Raw genomic sequence first — 15,049 nt, forward strand, 5'->3', positions numbered from 1 at the left:
GCGAATACATTGCTGCCCCTCCTACATGCGCTCAAAACAAGAGCGTCAATCAGCCATCTTCCGGCCTTCTCCAACCTCTACCGACCCCTGGCCGCCCGTGGTCACACATTGCAATGGACTTCATCACGGGCCTCCCTTCCTCATCAGGTAACTCAGTCATCCTTACTGTCATTGATCGTTTTTCGAAAGCTGCTCACTTTGTCCCCCTCCCCAAGCTCCCCAGTGCTTTAGAAATAGCTCGACTCCTGATTAACCATGTCTTTCGCCTTCACGGAATCCCCACGGACATCGTCTCTGATAGGGGGCCGCAGTTCACATCACGGGTCTGGAAAGCATTCTGCAACGCCCTCGGAGTGCAGGTCAGTCTCTCCTCTGGTTTCCACCCTCAGACTAATGGCCAGAAAGAACGGGCCAATCAGGAACTCGAGGCGGGCCTCCGGTGCTTGGCATCCACCAATCAGACAACTTGGAGTGAGCAACTCCCATGGGTTGAGTATGCCCACAATAGTGTAACAGGTATTACAATTAAATAATATGAGATACGCATTAAAATATTGTCTCGACAACTTTGGACTAGTATCAGAAAGTTCTAGGTAAGACTATGGAGCCTTGAAAGGATCAGCAGAGAAGGCACCACACAATGATAGATAAGATGTGATTTGAATAGAAACTGTATTGAAAGTTGTAAAGTTTACTGTCAGGGGTAGACATTTGTTCTATCACAAGTAAGAGAAATAAGACACTACAGACCAACTCAGAGAGTTTTAAGAACGTGCGCACGGGTGAATGTCCCTGAGAAGACACACACACCGATTGCAGGCTTGCTTGCTTTATTTATAGGGCAAAGCAGGTTACATAGTACTTCCTCTTCTCTGAGAAGTTGGAGAGAGGTTAGACGTTAGCTCAGTGCTTATCTGACTTCACACCCACGCACTCTGAAATAACGAATACAGAAATATATCATGCTTATCTGACATCTCACACACTGAAGTAAGGAATACATCATTGTTCTCTTTAACAATAAGCTTGGTTATGTTGAAATATATGAACACTTGAATATAAGGCACACTTGATTATATTGTATTATGTAAAAAATCTTCTTACATTTACAAACCCTGCCTGTCTTCCTACAGTGCACAAACGCACATTAAAGGGCTCAAAAATAAAATCAAAACCAAACATCCTCTTTAAGGAAATTCTCCAAAGAGTTTTAATTAAAGAGCTTCCTCTAAATTAGAGATCCCTGTCTGTGTGTGGTGTGTGTGTGTTTCTGTCCACTGGTTCTAACACTACCCGTGTCAAGGGTCGCTGTGTGGCAGGCAGGATGAGGACCCAAATGCAAAAACTGATAGACACGGGGATGAACTCGAGAAACACAGCTTTAATGCTGGCACGGCAGAATACAGGAAATACAGAACTAACTGGGAAAAAGTAAACTAACACTCGCAGGAAGACACAGGAAGATCCACACAACATGAGGGAGAACGCGACACAGAACTGAGGGAGACGCAGACATAAATACACAGAGGGTTAACGAGGGAAGTGGGAGCACACGGGGAACACAGGTGACACTGATAATAATCACGAGACATGGCAGGAGTGAACACAACACTGACGGGAGAGGTGAAACAGGAAGTACAGAGGTTCAGACAGGAGGAGAGAGAGCACGAGTAGAACACCAACATAAAGGGCAGGGGAGACACGGAATAAACACGAAAGGGGACGAGGGCTCATGAATACACAGAGGGGCACACAGGGGGTAAAAGCCATGAAGGGAAAGCACTCAGGGAACAACACAACAGGGCAACTCAGGAAACAGAGCCTAAACAGGGAACTGAATACAAAGACACATGAGAACTAAGAATACTGGGCCAACATGGCCCAGGATCATGACAACCCGGGTAGATTTTTAAAGTGTTAGTCTTATCTGTGTCAAGGAATGTAGTTATAGTCCTGAGGTTCGCTGAAGATGGATCCCACGGCTGGCCACACCGTACTCTGGTCCGTCTACAGTCACTCTCTTGGGATTGGCTCGCCACTGAACCCACAGGGTTCAGATCTCGAATGATCCAGTCCTGGTCAAAAACCAATCTATGCACACAGTTCAGAGTGCATACATTACTATTTTATCTATGCTTCTTCCATCACTCATCTTTCAGTCAAGTATTGCTCAAGTATAACAAATTATTTTAGTTATACAATGTCTCAACCATCATGAAATGTATAAAGCCTTTTTAAAATCTAAAACTTAAAATTGTCCGTAGCCTACTGTTGTTACCACTGTCCTGTTTGAAATGGATACTAACTAGCTAACTGACTGAATGCCCATTAACCTTATAACTCCTGTTGTGTGTGTGTGTGTGTGTGTTTGTGTACAGAGAGACAGCCAGGTTCATAATGGATATAAGGAAGTTTTTTCAAAAAAAGGAGCCACGTTCAGGTAAAAGTGTAAGATCAAATGATCCGTCAATCAAGAATAATGTTGGATCAGTGTTTCAATGTTTATATCTTTTATTAGATGTTCATGTGGTTTGGTTATTTGCCTTTTGGTTGAAAGTACACATACAATCTGGAAGTTGTGTTCTCCCTATAATAAAGCTGCTATACAGAATCTGCTAAACAAACTGGGTTGAAACATTTTTGACCCTCTTTAACAACATTCCAACATAACATTGTAATTGATTGGGGAGATTAAAATTAATGATATATTTTTATGTGGTTCAGCCACAACTCTACTGAAACCTCAGCCAGTAATAGGTAGGCCAACTTTTGGACCGTCCAGTTGTCTGTATGACTGCCGCAGTATGTACATCACATTTGCACACTATCAGAAACTGCCAAAGAGCCCTGGTGGAGTGAGGAGCTGTAAAGAGAAGCAGATGCTCTGTTTATATTCTAAAAATGTTTTAAGCTAGCTTGTTTCAAAGATTCTGTACAGCAGCTTTAAATGTTTTCCAAAAGCACACATACACTTAACTTATCAGTGTTTCTCAAACTTTTTACAGTGTGTACCACCTGATAAAAATGTCAAGCTCTCCTAAGTACCACTATGAAAGCATGAAACTCATAAATCTTACAACACAAAATTAGTATTATTAAATTAGTAAAATTAGGGTCTGCAATAAAGATTTTTTTCATACATTGTATAAATTCTACCACAGGCAAAGTTGCCTCCATTTTTATAGTTTTTATTAATATTTGTAATAATTTATTTGCAATAATTCTGTTTTGGGAGTGTTTTTTATGTGTCTGCATTATATTATACATACACATTAAAAGTGAATCTCTGTCCAAAAAATGCACTCAGTTTACTTTTTACTCACTATGAGCATCATTCATAATTCTCCCCCAGTAATTAAGGTTAGGATATGTATTTTTTCTATTCCAATCCATTCTTCTTTTGCAGCATTTAAATAAGCTTGATCAGATTTCATGGTTTTGTTACAGACTTTTCAAAAAAGTGTTTTGCTTTTCTTTCACAAATGTGGGGATTAAATTGTGTTAAAATGTACAAAACAGTCATGTCATGTTTTGTGACGAGGACCCAGGTACAGAGAGACTTGATGAATTTAAGAATCTTATATTAATAAAGAAATTTGCAGACTTGCACAGAGATGGTAAAATTATGATGACTGATAACGGAGATGAAGACAACAGACGATGAGGACATGGAGGAACGGGGGTTTAAATGCACCAAAGTGACAGTCAGAGAGAACTCGGGACAACATTTACGGATGCAGGGACTGACAGAGACAGGTTTATCTTTCCTGGCTGGGCAGCTCTCTGGGTGCTCAGCACCCCCAAATCTCTGATCCTAGAATCGCCCCTGAGTTACATCACACAAGGTTGTAGCGCAACAGAAAATATACCTTATATTTACCCTTTTAAGAATAAATGAACTTGTAAGATTAACTCTCCCATATTTATCCCTCGCTTTTAACTGTTCTTCTTTTTAAGATATTTCAACTTGAATTATTTCTCAGAAAAATATATCAACTTCTTAAAACATTAATACTTCAACAGAGTAATGAGATCCCTCACATTTTATAATCACATTTTATGAACTTTTTGCACCTTTATCAAATGAATTAACTTCTAAGTCAACAAAACTGAAAGGGTGCATTTTAGCACTACATGACAATATTACTGCTTCTCCAATGTTTTGGAACACCTCTCTTTCCGGCCGTCGAAGGTGAGCACTTTGTCCCCTCTTTCCAGCAGCATCTACGGAGGTGTCGATGTGCCTGGAGAGCCACCAGGGCCGCCCTTCTTTGCACAGCTGATCGCAATAAGCGCCTGGTGGACCGTCACCGGACCCCCGCACCTGCCTACACCCCGGGACAAAAGGTTTGGCTGTGGACCTGATTTGTTCCGCTCCGAGCTGAGTTAAAGAAACTGTCTCCCACCTTCATTGGTCCGTTTGTTATAGACTCTCTGGTTAACCCGGTTTCTGTCCATCCCCGAAATATGAGGATCCATAACGTGTTTCATGTGTCTCAAGTAAAACCCTGCCTGTCCAGTCCTTTGTTACACCAAGTTTAAGTATCTCGGAGTCTTGTTCATGAGTGACGGGAGTGGGAGATCGACAGATGGATTGGTGCTGCGGCTGCAGTGATATGGATGCTATACCAGTCTGTTGTGGTGAAGAGAGAGCTGAGTGTAAAAGCGAAGCTCTCAATTTACTGGTCGATCTACGTCCCTCCCCTCCCCAATGGTCACGAGCTGTGGGTAGTGACCGAAAGAACGAGATTGCAGATACAAGCGGCAGAAATGTGCTTCCTCCGAAGGGTGGCTTGCCTCTCCCTTAGAGATAGGGTGAGAAGTTCAGTCTTCCGGGAGGGGCTCAGAGTAGAGCCGCTGCTCCTCCACATTGAATGGAGCCAGCTGAGAGATTTTATCTCTCAGCTGGCTTGGGAACTCCTTGGTGTTCCCCCAGACAAGTTGGAGGAGGTGGCTGAGGAGAGGGAGGTCTGGGCTCCTCTGCTAGGGCTGCGGCCCCTGTGACCCAGCCCCGGATAAGCAGATGGATGGATGCTCTTTGTGGATTACAGCTCAGCTTTCTATACAATCATCCCGGATATCCTCTTCACCAAACTGGTCACTCTTGGCCTTTGACTTTCTCACCAACCGGCCCCAGACTGTAAGACTTGGCCCCATCTCTCCTTCACTCGCATGCTGAGCACTGGCTCCCCACAAGGCTGTGTGCTGAGCCCCCTCCTGTATTGTCTCTAAACTTAAGACTGCAGTTCAACCCACAACAACAACATCATGATCAAGTTTGCTGAAGACACCACATTAGTCAGACTTATCTCAAAGGGAGACGAGTCAGACTACAGAGAGGAAGACCTGAAGTTAAATGGTAAATGGACTGGTTCTTATATAGCGCTTTTCTACTCATCTGAGCACTCAAAGCGCTTTACACAACTTTTGCATTCACCCATTCGCACAAGCACATTTTTCTAAGTGCTTTTATAGCTAACATTCACACACATTCATACTCCGATGGATGCATCGGAGAGCAGTTTGGGGTTAGTATCTTGCCCAAGGATATTTGGCATGTAGACTAGGGGAAGCCAGGAATCGAACCACCAACCTTCCGATCTGCTCTACCACCTGAGCTACAGCCACCCCCAGTCGACATCATAGTGTTCAGAGAAAAAACAAGCACTGACTATTATGAAAACCAAAGAGATCATTGTCGACTTCAGGTGGCACAGCACTGACTTAGGCCCCCGATACATCAACAGTGATGGTTGGAGAGGGTCCACACCTTCCGGTTTCCAGGAAGCACAAACTGGACTCCAACCTGCTGCTGATCTTCTACTACCTGTCCATTGACAGCCTGCTGACATACTGCCTATAAGTAAGGTACGGCAGCTGACCAGATGGGAACAGAGTGAAGCTTCACAGTGTAATCAAGGCAGCACAGAAGATTATTGGCTGCCCTCTCCCCTCCTTGGCGGACATTTATTTCACCCGCTGCCTCAACAGAGCAACAAACATCATCAAGGGCAGCTCCCACCCAGGTTTTGACCTGTTTGACCTGCTTCCCTCAGGGAAGCGCTACAGGTGCATCAGCACAAACACTGACAGACTTAGGAACAGTTCCTTTGCAAAAGCCATGAGCACCCTGAACTCACACATGAACCGATGACACAGTTTCACCCCCCAATTCAAGCCTCCCCTCTATACACAGAATATACAAAAACTACCACTACTGTGCAATATTTAATTTATGTCAAATACCCCACTGTAAATATAGATATTGACCTGCTCATATGTATACAGTGCCACAGAACTGTGGACCTCACCCCCCTTTCTTCTTTTCCACATGTCTGCACTGGGTACGAGATGCTCTCAATCTCTTTGTACATGTGTATAGTGACAATAAAAGGCATTCTAGTCAATCAGTTTAGAGGGTCAAGAACAGCAGGGAGAGAACACGCCTATTGAGGAGGCCTTTGCTGGTAGTTTGTGTGGGATGTGGTGCTTCTTGGCCTCACCTGCTGCTGAGAAATGAGCTACCAGATTTGTATTTTATTTTTTTGCAACTGTACACATTTATTTCTTACTATTTAACAGATTTCTCATTTCTTTTTACTTAATACAGTAAAAAGAAACATTTTGTCATGTAGAAAAACTGATTTGCACTGTACATCTTCAGCTTCAACTTTCAATCCTTCAAACAATGGAAAAGCCATTTAATTGTACAAGTGTTAAGTAAAAACGGATTTCATGTTTGATTAAGCAGAAATTCAAAAACTGGTCCAGTTGCTAAAACCTCTGACTGTTTCAATAAGTGTTAAAGAAAAAGAGGATAAAACTGAGAAAACTACTAAAACTGCTTCACATCCATGTGGTTGTGGATCAGATTTATAAGACAGCATAATATGGCGCGGCTGCCCCTCTGTTGGTCTTCCTTGGTCTCTTGTGTTCTGGGGGCCTCTGGATGTCTGGAGTTTTGACCTGCTCCATACCTGCTTCATGCCCTGGAGGACGGGGCTGTGGCTCCCCACACTCCCTAGCAGATCGTTACATGGAGAAACCTTTGGAATGCAAGCATGCTGATCCACACAGGTATGCACACAGGTGTACACACGGGTATTCACAGACGCGGACTACAGCTTTCTTGGCTGCTGCCTCAAAGCACATTGTGCGCTGTCTATCTTGCGTGCTGCACAATATCGTTTATTATTTAGTATCTACTGATATCTACTGCTAGCTAGTTTATTGTGATGGTGCCGTTTTTTTTATTATGTTGCTCTTTGTTGTTTGCTTTCTCTTCTGTTTTTTTTCTCCATACAGGTGACCCAGGTGTTTTGTTTCTTTGTTTGTTTGCTTTTTTCTTTCTTCCCCCCTTCTTACCGTCTCTTCTCCCCTTTGGTTTTCTTTCTCTCCCTCTCTTTCTTTCATTCTTTCTCCCTGTCCTATCCCCCAGTCATGTCTGTCCCGTTTGTAGCAACTGAAAATAAAATAAATTCATAATTATAATAAAGGTCAATCAAATGGACCAATATGGCAAGGCCATGATGATCCACTTGGTAAAATAAATCCGCTTGGCATCTTTCTTGGCCTTAAGACAACAATTCTGATGGCTAAAGATCCAAACGGGACACAAAAAAAAAAAAAAAAAGACAGCATAATATCAAAATAGATTGACACTCTGATAGTGCTGCCACATCTAAAACAGTTTGTCTTTTAATCCTTTTCACATGTGCAGTCTCCACGGTGCCTGTTATTTCCTTGAACAGTAATGAGAAGAAAGAGTGAAATTTACAGCCTTCCTACATATCAGTGGGGTTTTTTTTTGGTAATTAGGCAGGTGACCATCAAAAATACATTTAGTGCAAAGACATCTACAAAATGTAAATCATCTGGGAAATGCAGATAAATAATAAAACGTCATATCCGCTTACATCAATAGACATGTTTTCAGACAACTCCAAATAAAACACAAATTTCAGTAAAAATTAAACATTTTTTTGGACTTATTTTAAAATGGATGTCAAACAATGGGTGTGACACTTAGCTGTGTGTGAAACTATTTTCTGATCGAATAAAACAAAAAATAGTTCCTTTTAAAATAACAACACTATAAAAATTTTTTCTAATTTTGGTCAGTTTGAAACCGTAAATTAGAGGATTCATAATAGGAGGAATGACAAGAAACTCTATTGCTACAAAGTTTTGAAGGGTCCGAGGCAACTCTTTCGAACCCAGTCGCATACTTATAACATCAGTAAGTATTGCCACAACAAAAGTAAATAATGAGACGAGATGTGGGACACATGTTTGCATGAACTTTGCTCTGTTTTCTATAGACTTTACACATGTTTGAATGATATACATATAGGACCAAACTATAAAAACACCATGAAGCAAATAAATAATCATTGTAATATTTGCAAATATGCCATTAACTATAGTTTGTGCTGGAAAACAAGCGAGTTGAACAATAATCCAGTTCACACAGAAGAGTGTGGAAAGATACGGGCTGCATAACTTCAGTCTGGATGTTAGAAAAGCATTCACAGTCATAATGCAGAAATTTGTGAACCACAAAAAACTTTCAAACCTAATGACTCTTTGCTTTGACATGATAGAGTGGTACTTCAGTGGCTGACATATGGCCACATATCTGTCATATGCCATGAGTGCAAGAATCGACAGTTCGCCGCAGACAAAAGAATTAATCACCTGAGACTGAATAAGGCAACCGTAATATGAGATGAGATGAACATCAGAGAGGAGATCCCAGAGAAATTTGGGAAAGAAACCTGCTGTTCCATAAAGTGCATTGATGCAAAAGACACAGAGCAGAATATACATTGATTCATGGAGGTTGCTGTCCAAGATGATGATCACAATGAGAGAAACATTGACGAGGCAAATGATGCAGTAACACAACAAACTGAGGAAAAAGAGAACAAACCTGTGACTGACTGTTTCATTGAAACCTGAAAGAAAAAACATTGTTATTACAGAAACATTATTCATTGTGATTGAGAGATCTAAGTGAAGCCTAGTCTCTCACTGTATCTGTTCTCCTCTCTCCTCTATCAGGTACAGATAACAGCAACACGTGAGCTGGGATTTCAAACCAGCCAATCATTGATCTGGAATGAAAGCTCACAGCTTTGGAAAATCACAGGGGATTTAATATGTATCATGTACTAAACACTAGGGGTGCAACGATACACAAAATTCACGGTTCGGTTCGATGCTGTCAAGGCTCGGCTGTGTGGCAGGCAGGAGGAGGACCCAAACGCAAAACTCACAGACACGGGGATGAACTCAAAATCACAGCTTTAATGCTGGAATGGCAGAACATAGGAAATACAAAACTAAACTGGGAAAAGTAAACTAACATACGCAGAGAGACACAGGGAGATCCACACAACATGAGGGACGACGTCACACTGAACAGAGGGAGACGCAGACAGAAATACACAGAGGGTTAACGAGGGAAGTGGGAACACACGGGGAACACAGGTGACACTGATAATCATAACGAGACAGGGCGGGGTGAACTGAACACTGACGGGAGAGGTGAAACAGGAAGTACAGGAGGAGAGAGAGCACGAGTAGAACACCAACGTAACAGGCAGGGGAGACATGGAATAAACACGAAAGGGGACGAGGGCTCATAAATACATAGAGGGCACACAGGGGGAAGAGAGAGCACGGGGAGAACTTAGACATAATGGGCAGGGGAAGCATGGAATAAAATACAAACATACAAGGAAACTAAGAACACTGGGCCAACATGGCCCAGGACCATGACAGTACCCCCCCCTCAAGGGCTGGCTCCAGACAGCCCAAACACCGAAAAACAAAACCAAACAGAAAACAACCCAGGGCGGGCGGCGGGGGCCCAGGACGGAGGGCCCGGAACAGAAAACAAAAGAGCACAGCAAACACCGGAGCCCAAGAAAATAACCCAAACACAGAGCAGTTCAGGGGGCCGACCATGCGGAAGGCAACGGCGGAGACGTGGAAACAGTTCAGGAGGCCGGCCGTGCGCGAGGCAACGGCGGCGACGTGGAAACAGTTCAGGAGGCCGGCCGTGCGCGAGGCAACGGCGGCGACGTGGAAACAGTTCAGGAGGCCGGCCGTGCGCGAGGCAACGGCGGCGACGTGGAAACAGTTCAGGAGGCCGGCCGTGCGCGAGGCAACGGCGGCGGTGAAGGAGACGACGGAGCAGTTCAGGAGGCCGACCGCGCGGGAGGCGGCGGCGACGATGACAGCGCTGGTCCGGGGGCCGACCGTGCGGAAGGCGACGGCGGCCACCCAGGAGAAGAGGGTCCGGGGGCCGGCCGTGCGGAAGGCGACGGCGGCCACTCAGGCGAAGGCGGTCCGGGGGCCGGCCGTGCGGAAGGCGACGGCGGCCACTCAGGCGATGACGGTGCAGTTCAGGGGCCCGGCCGCGCGGAAGGCAGCGGCGGCGGCTCTCCAGTGTCAGGCGTACTGGCCGAGGCCCGGTGGGCACAGGACCAGTCGAGACGGGACCAGGCGAAGCACAGGCTGAGGCTGCAGCGGACGAAGGCTCTGAGGAGGCTGCAGCGGACGAAGGCTCTGAGGAGGCTGCAGCGGACGAAGGCCCTGAGGAGGCCGGGCCAGACGAGGACGAAGACTCTGAGGCCGGGCCAGACGAGGACGAAGACTCGGAGGCCGGGCCAGACGAGGACGAAGACTCGGAGGCCGGGCCAGACGAGGACGAAGACTCGGAGGCAGGACCAGACGAGGACGAAGACTCGGAGGCAGGACCAGACGGAGCTGCAGAGGCGGAAGCCAAAGCTGGACCAGAAGCACAGGCTGAGACTGGACCAGGCGTAGCAGAAGCACAGGCTGAGACTGGACCAGGCGTAGCAGAAGCACAGGCTGAGACTGGACCAGGCGTAGCAGAAGCACAGGCAGAGGCTGGCCCAGGCGTAGCAGAAGCACAGGCAGAGGCTGGCCCAGGCGATGACGAAGACTCGGATGCGGCTGGACCAGGCGACGACGAGGCGGTCTCGGATGCGGCTGGACCAGGCGACGACGAGGCGGTCGCGGATGCGGCTGGACCAGGCGACGACGAGGCGGTTGCAGATGGCGGCTGGACAGGCTCCTCGGGCCCTCCAGCTGATGCGGCGTGAGGCTGAACGGGCCCCTCGGACCCTCCAGCGGAGACAGGAGGCTGAACGGGCCCCTCGGACCCTCCAGCGGAGACAGGAGGCTGAACGGGCCCCTCGGACCCTCCAGCGGAGGCCAAAACAACGCCAACAGGCATGAAGTCCTTCGGCCGACATGAGGACAACTGGCGCTGCACTGAGCACTGACTCTGCCCAGGCAATGCGAACATGGTGCAGTTCTTAGGGGGCTGCTTAAACTTCAGGGGTCCAGAATCAGCTGGTGACTGAGACCTAGCCTCTGGGGAAGCCCTGGAGTGGCAAACTGTGCCAACGGCGGCTAAACCATGGAAAGTACCCTGAGTAGAAATCCAGTTACCTCTCTGCATGGAGTGAATGAGCAAAACTGGCGACACAGGAGACTGAGCGGAGAGTGGCTGCTGGGCAGCTAACTGAGTTACTGGAGACACGGGTGAGAGTGGGAGCTGAGCTACTGACGGTGGTGAAGTAGATAACTGCACGGGAGACTGAACTGAGGGCGTCTGCACTGGCACAGGGGACTGAACTGATGTCTGTTGTAACGGTGGTGGTGAGAGTGGAGTAGGTGGTGGAGTTAATGACTCCACAGGGGAATGAACTAGAGGTGGTGACGGTTGTGGTGCTGGTGGTTGAGTGGGTGACTGTGCTAAAGGAGGCTGCACTGGGGACACTGGAGACTGCACTGGGGAAAGCAGGGCTGCAGGTGACTGCACTGGGGACACTGGAGACTGCACTGGGGACACTGGAGACTGCACTGGGGACACTGGAGACTGCACTGGGGACTGCGGTGATGGTTGTAGTGGAGGTGTAACGGGCGGAGGAGTGGCTGAAGTGGCTGTGGGTCGGGCGGCTAGTGGCTCAGCTACAGGGTATAGTAACGGCAGGGCTATGGGTTGAATGACTGACTGAGTAGCAGCCTGAGTGGCTGGGTGTAGTGACGGTTGTGGTGGAAGAGAAACAGGTGGTAGTGTGGATGATGGAGCTAAGGGCGACTGAGTGGCAGACCGAACTGATGACTGAAGCAATGGTAGAGGTGAAAATGGAGCGTGTGGTGGAGTTAATGGCTGAGCTAGCGGGGACACAGGAGACTGAACTGAGGGTGGCTGCGAGGGAGCTAACTGAGCTGTGAAGGGCTGCGAGGGAGCTAACTGAGCTGTGAAGGGCTGCGAGGGAGCTAACTGAGCTGAGGGTGGCTGCGAGGGAGCTAACTGAGCTGAGGGTGGCTGCGAGGGAGCTAACTGAGCTGAGGGTGGCTGCGAGGGAGCTAACTGAGCTGAGGGTGGCTGCGAGGGAGCTAACTGAGCTGGGAAGGGCTGCGAGGGAGCTGACTGAGCTGGGAAGGGCTGCGAGGGAGCTGACTGAGCTGGGAAGGGCTGCGAGGGAGCTGGCTGAGCTGGGAAGGGCTGCGAGGGAGCTGACCGAGCTGGAAGTAGCTGCGAGGGAGCCGACTGAGCTTCTGGTAGCACAGCAGGTGAATTAGAAGGCCGAATGTCCGGCTGTGGGGTGGCGCGTCGGCGGCGTGAATGCCGTTTTTTCCCCGCAGATGGCTCCAAAGGGCCGGGAAAAACCACGTCCGGCCGGTGAAACTGACGCGGCTGCTCCAGGGTGGCTGTTGTCTGTTGCTGCTGGGCCAAGTCTGATATTTCCCGAGTTCGCGCCGCCTCCCGGGCTTCATTCAAATTGGCCAATAAGTCCAAACATCCTCTGACCTGGCGGAGATGAGAATTTCCTTTGAGGATTGCTTCGATAGCATTTATCCCCACAATCTTTGCCCTTGTATTGGAAGTGTGGGTTATCCACTCGACTAGGCGTTGGACACGTATCAGATCGCTCTCCCCGGGTAAGTCTGCTGGGTCCATTACTGGTGACGTCGTACTGTCAAGGCTCGGCTGTGTGGCAGGCAGGAGGAGGACCCAAACGCAAAACTCACAGACACGGGGATGAACTCAAAATCACAGCTTTAATGCTGGAATGGCAGAACATAGGAAATACAAAACTAAACTGGGAAAAGTAAACTAACATACGCAGAGAGACACAGGGAGATCCACACAACATGAGGGACGACGTCACACTGAACAGAGGGAGACGCAGACAGAAATACACAGAGGGTTAACGAGGGAAGTGGGAACACACGGGGAACACAGGTGACACTGATAATCATAACGAGACAGGGCGGGGTGAACTGAACACTGACGGGAGAGGTGAAACAGGAAGTACAGGAGGAGAGAGAGCACGAGTAGAACACCAACGTAACAGGCAGGGGAGACATGGAATAAACACGAAAGGGGACGAGGGCTCATAAATACATAGAGGGCACACAGGGGGAAGAGAGAGCACGGGGAGAACTTAGACATAATGGGCAGGGGAAGCATGGAATAAAATACAAACATACAAGGAAACTAAGAACACTGGGCCAACATGGCCCAGGACCATGACAGATGCTTTGTTATCACAGTTCGATATTTTTTCGATACAAAAAAAAATGTTTATGCCTTTTTAATTTGTCATTTATTAAAATTATAAATATATATTTTAACTCAAAAGTACAGTTTTTAAATTTAACCCTAACCCTTGTGCGTGTTTTTTATTTTGACAGCGAATGCGCACCTGCGGACCACTTATGTGCAGCCCTGGTTATTTAGCTCGTCATATTGCAGCCACAGAAATTATTTTGTCCATGAAACCATAAAGCTGCACTTTCTTTTTGCCTTATAGTCTGATTTGTCATAACTTTTCCGTTTTGTGGTAAGCTTTTCTTTGGCTGTCACTTCTTCACCCTGACCTGTCTTATTTGGCTCAGCAGAACTGAAATATATATCCTGCTGCTTTTACACACGCACTCACATAAGCTCAGCGATTTTCTGCGCGATCAACCTCTCACATGTTTAAGCTGCGGGAGATTTCACTTGTCATGTTTGCGTAGTAAGCTAACGATTGATAAGACGATGTCAGAGGAATTGGTGCACAAATTATCATCACTCACCAATCAGTACTGTCGCTCTCTATACACAGTTCACGCGATTGCAAAGTGAAAGCAAAAAAACAAGCGCAAATTCAAACTCGATTTCAATATGTCACATATTGACAGTGGCTCACCGATGCCAATTACATAATTACCCGGCTACATTTCCGAAAGAATGCAAAAGCATTGATTTTTCCTTCCTACAATAGCCCGACGGGCAGGGCAGAGATAGATTTTGGTAGCCTGACTGGAAAAATCGCTAGCCCCGGGACGTCGATGTGCAGTCATATTCGTTGTGTTCCCACTAGTGCTTTCAGGTTAACCTCGTTAAAATGACCTTAACGCCACAACACGGCAAATCTCCGTTAACGAGCTACCCCTGATAGCCCCGTGCATGGGGCTAGACGGCCAACATGTTAACGAGCTAACTGCGCTAACACACTAGCTCCCACCCATGTAATTGAGCATTGCGTGGCACATCCAACATACTGTTTTACTTTAGTCCATGACGCGCTTACCTTCAGGGTCATACGTCACATGAAAACCAAAATAATTCCAAACGCCAGATCTGAATGAGGGTGGGGGAGGTCCATGTTGCAAAGAGAGCTTAACTTCTGTCTCGCTAGCTTGCCCTGCGCTCTTCCTTCTGACTATGCTGTCTGTGTGGAGCGCTCAGTGGATCTGCGCTCGACAGTGCAGCCTAGGCGGAGTAGTCGAACGCAGATTCACTGAGCACTCCACACAGACAGCATCGTCAGAAGGAAAGTTGATAAAATAAATTACAAATGTTGTATTGTTCGATACATATGCGTACCGAACCGAAAGCACTGTATCGAACGGTTCAATATCGATACGAATATCGTTGCACCCCTACTAAACACATAATAAAACAAACCTGCAGGTTCTTGAAAAAGAAATATTAAAACGTTTTACAACTTTA

The 15,049-nt window shown here is 46.9% G+C and overlaps 1 protein-coding gene across 1 annotated transcript; it reads right to left on the reverse strand.

The window, feature by feature from the left end:
• Positions 1-8,025: 8,025 nt before the first annotated feature.
• Positions 8,026-8,997, reverse strand: LOC146616640 (olfactory receptor 10T2-like). Its single transcript, XM_085374863.1, has one exon. The coding sequence runs from the start codon at positions 8,995-8,997 to the stop codon at positions 8,026-8,028; it is 972 nt and encodes a 323-aa protein (XP_085230989.1).
• Positions 8,998-15,049: the final 6,052 nt, after the last annotated feature.

Source organism: Diplotaxodon limnothrissa, linkage group LG16 (genome assembly GCF_057381915.1).
Source record: "Diplotaxodon limnothrissa isolate DT_005_m linkage group LG16, D_limnothrissa_male_GT1.1, whole genome shotgun sequence".
NCBI classification, from domain to species: domain Eukaryota; kingdom Metazoa; phylum Chordata; class Actinopteri; order Cichliformes; family Cichlidae; genus Diplotaxodon; species Diplotaxodon limnothrissa.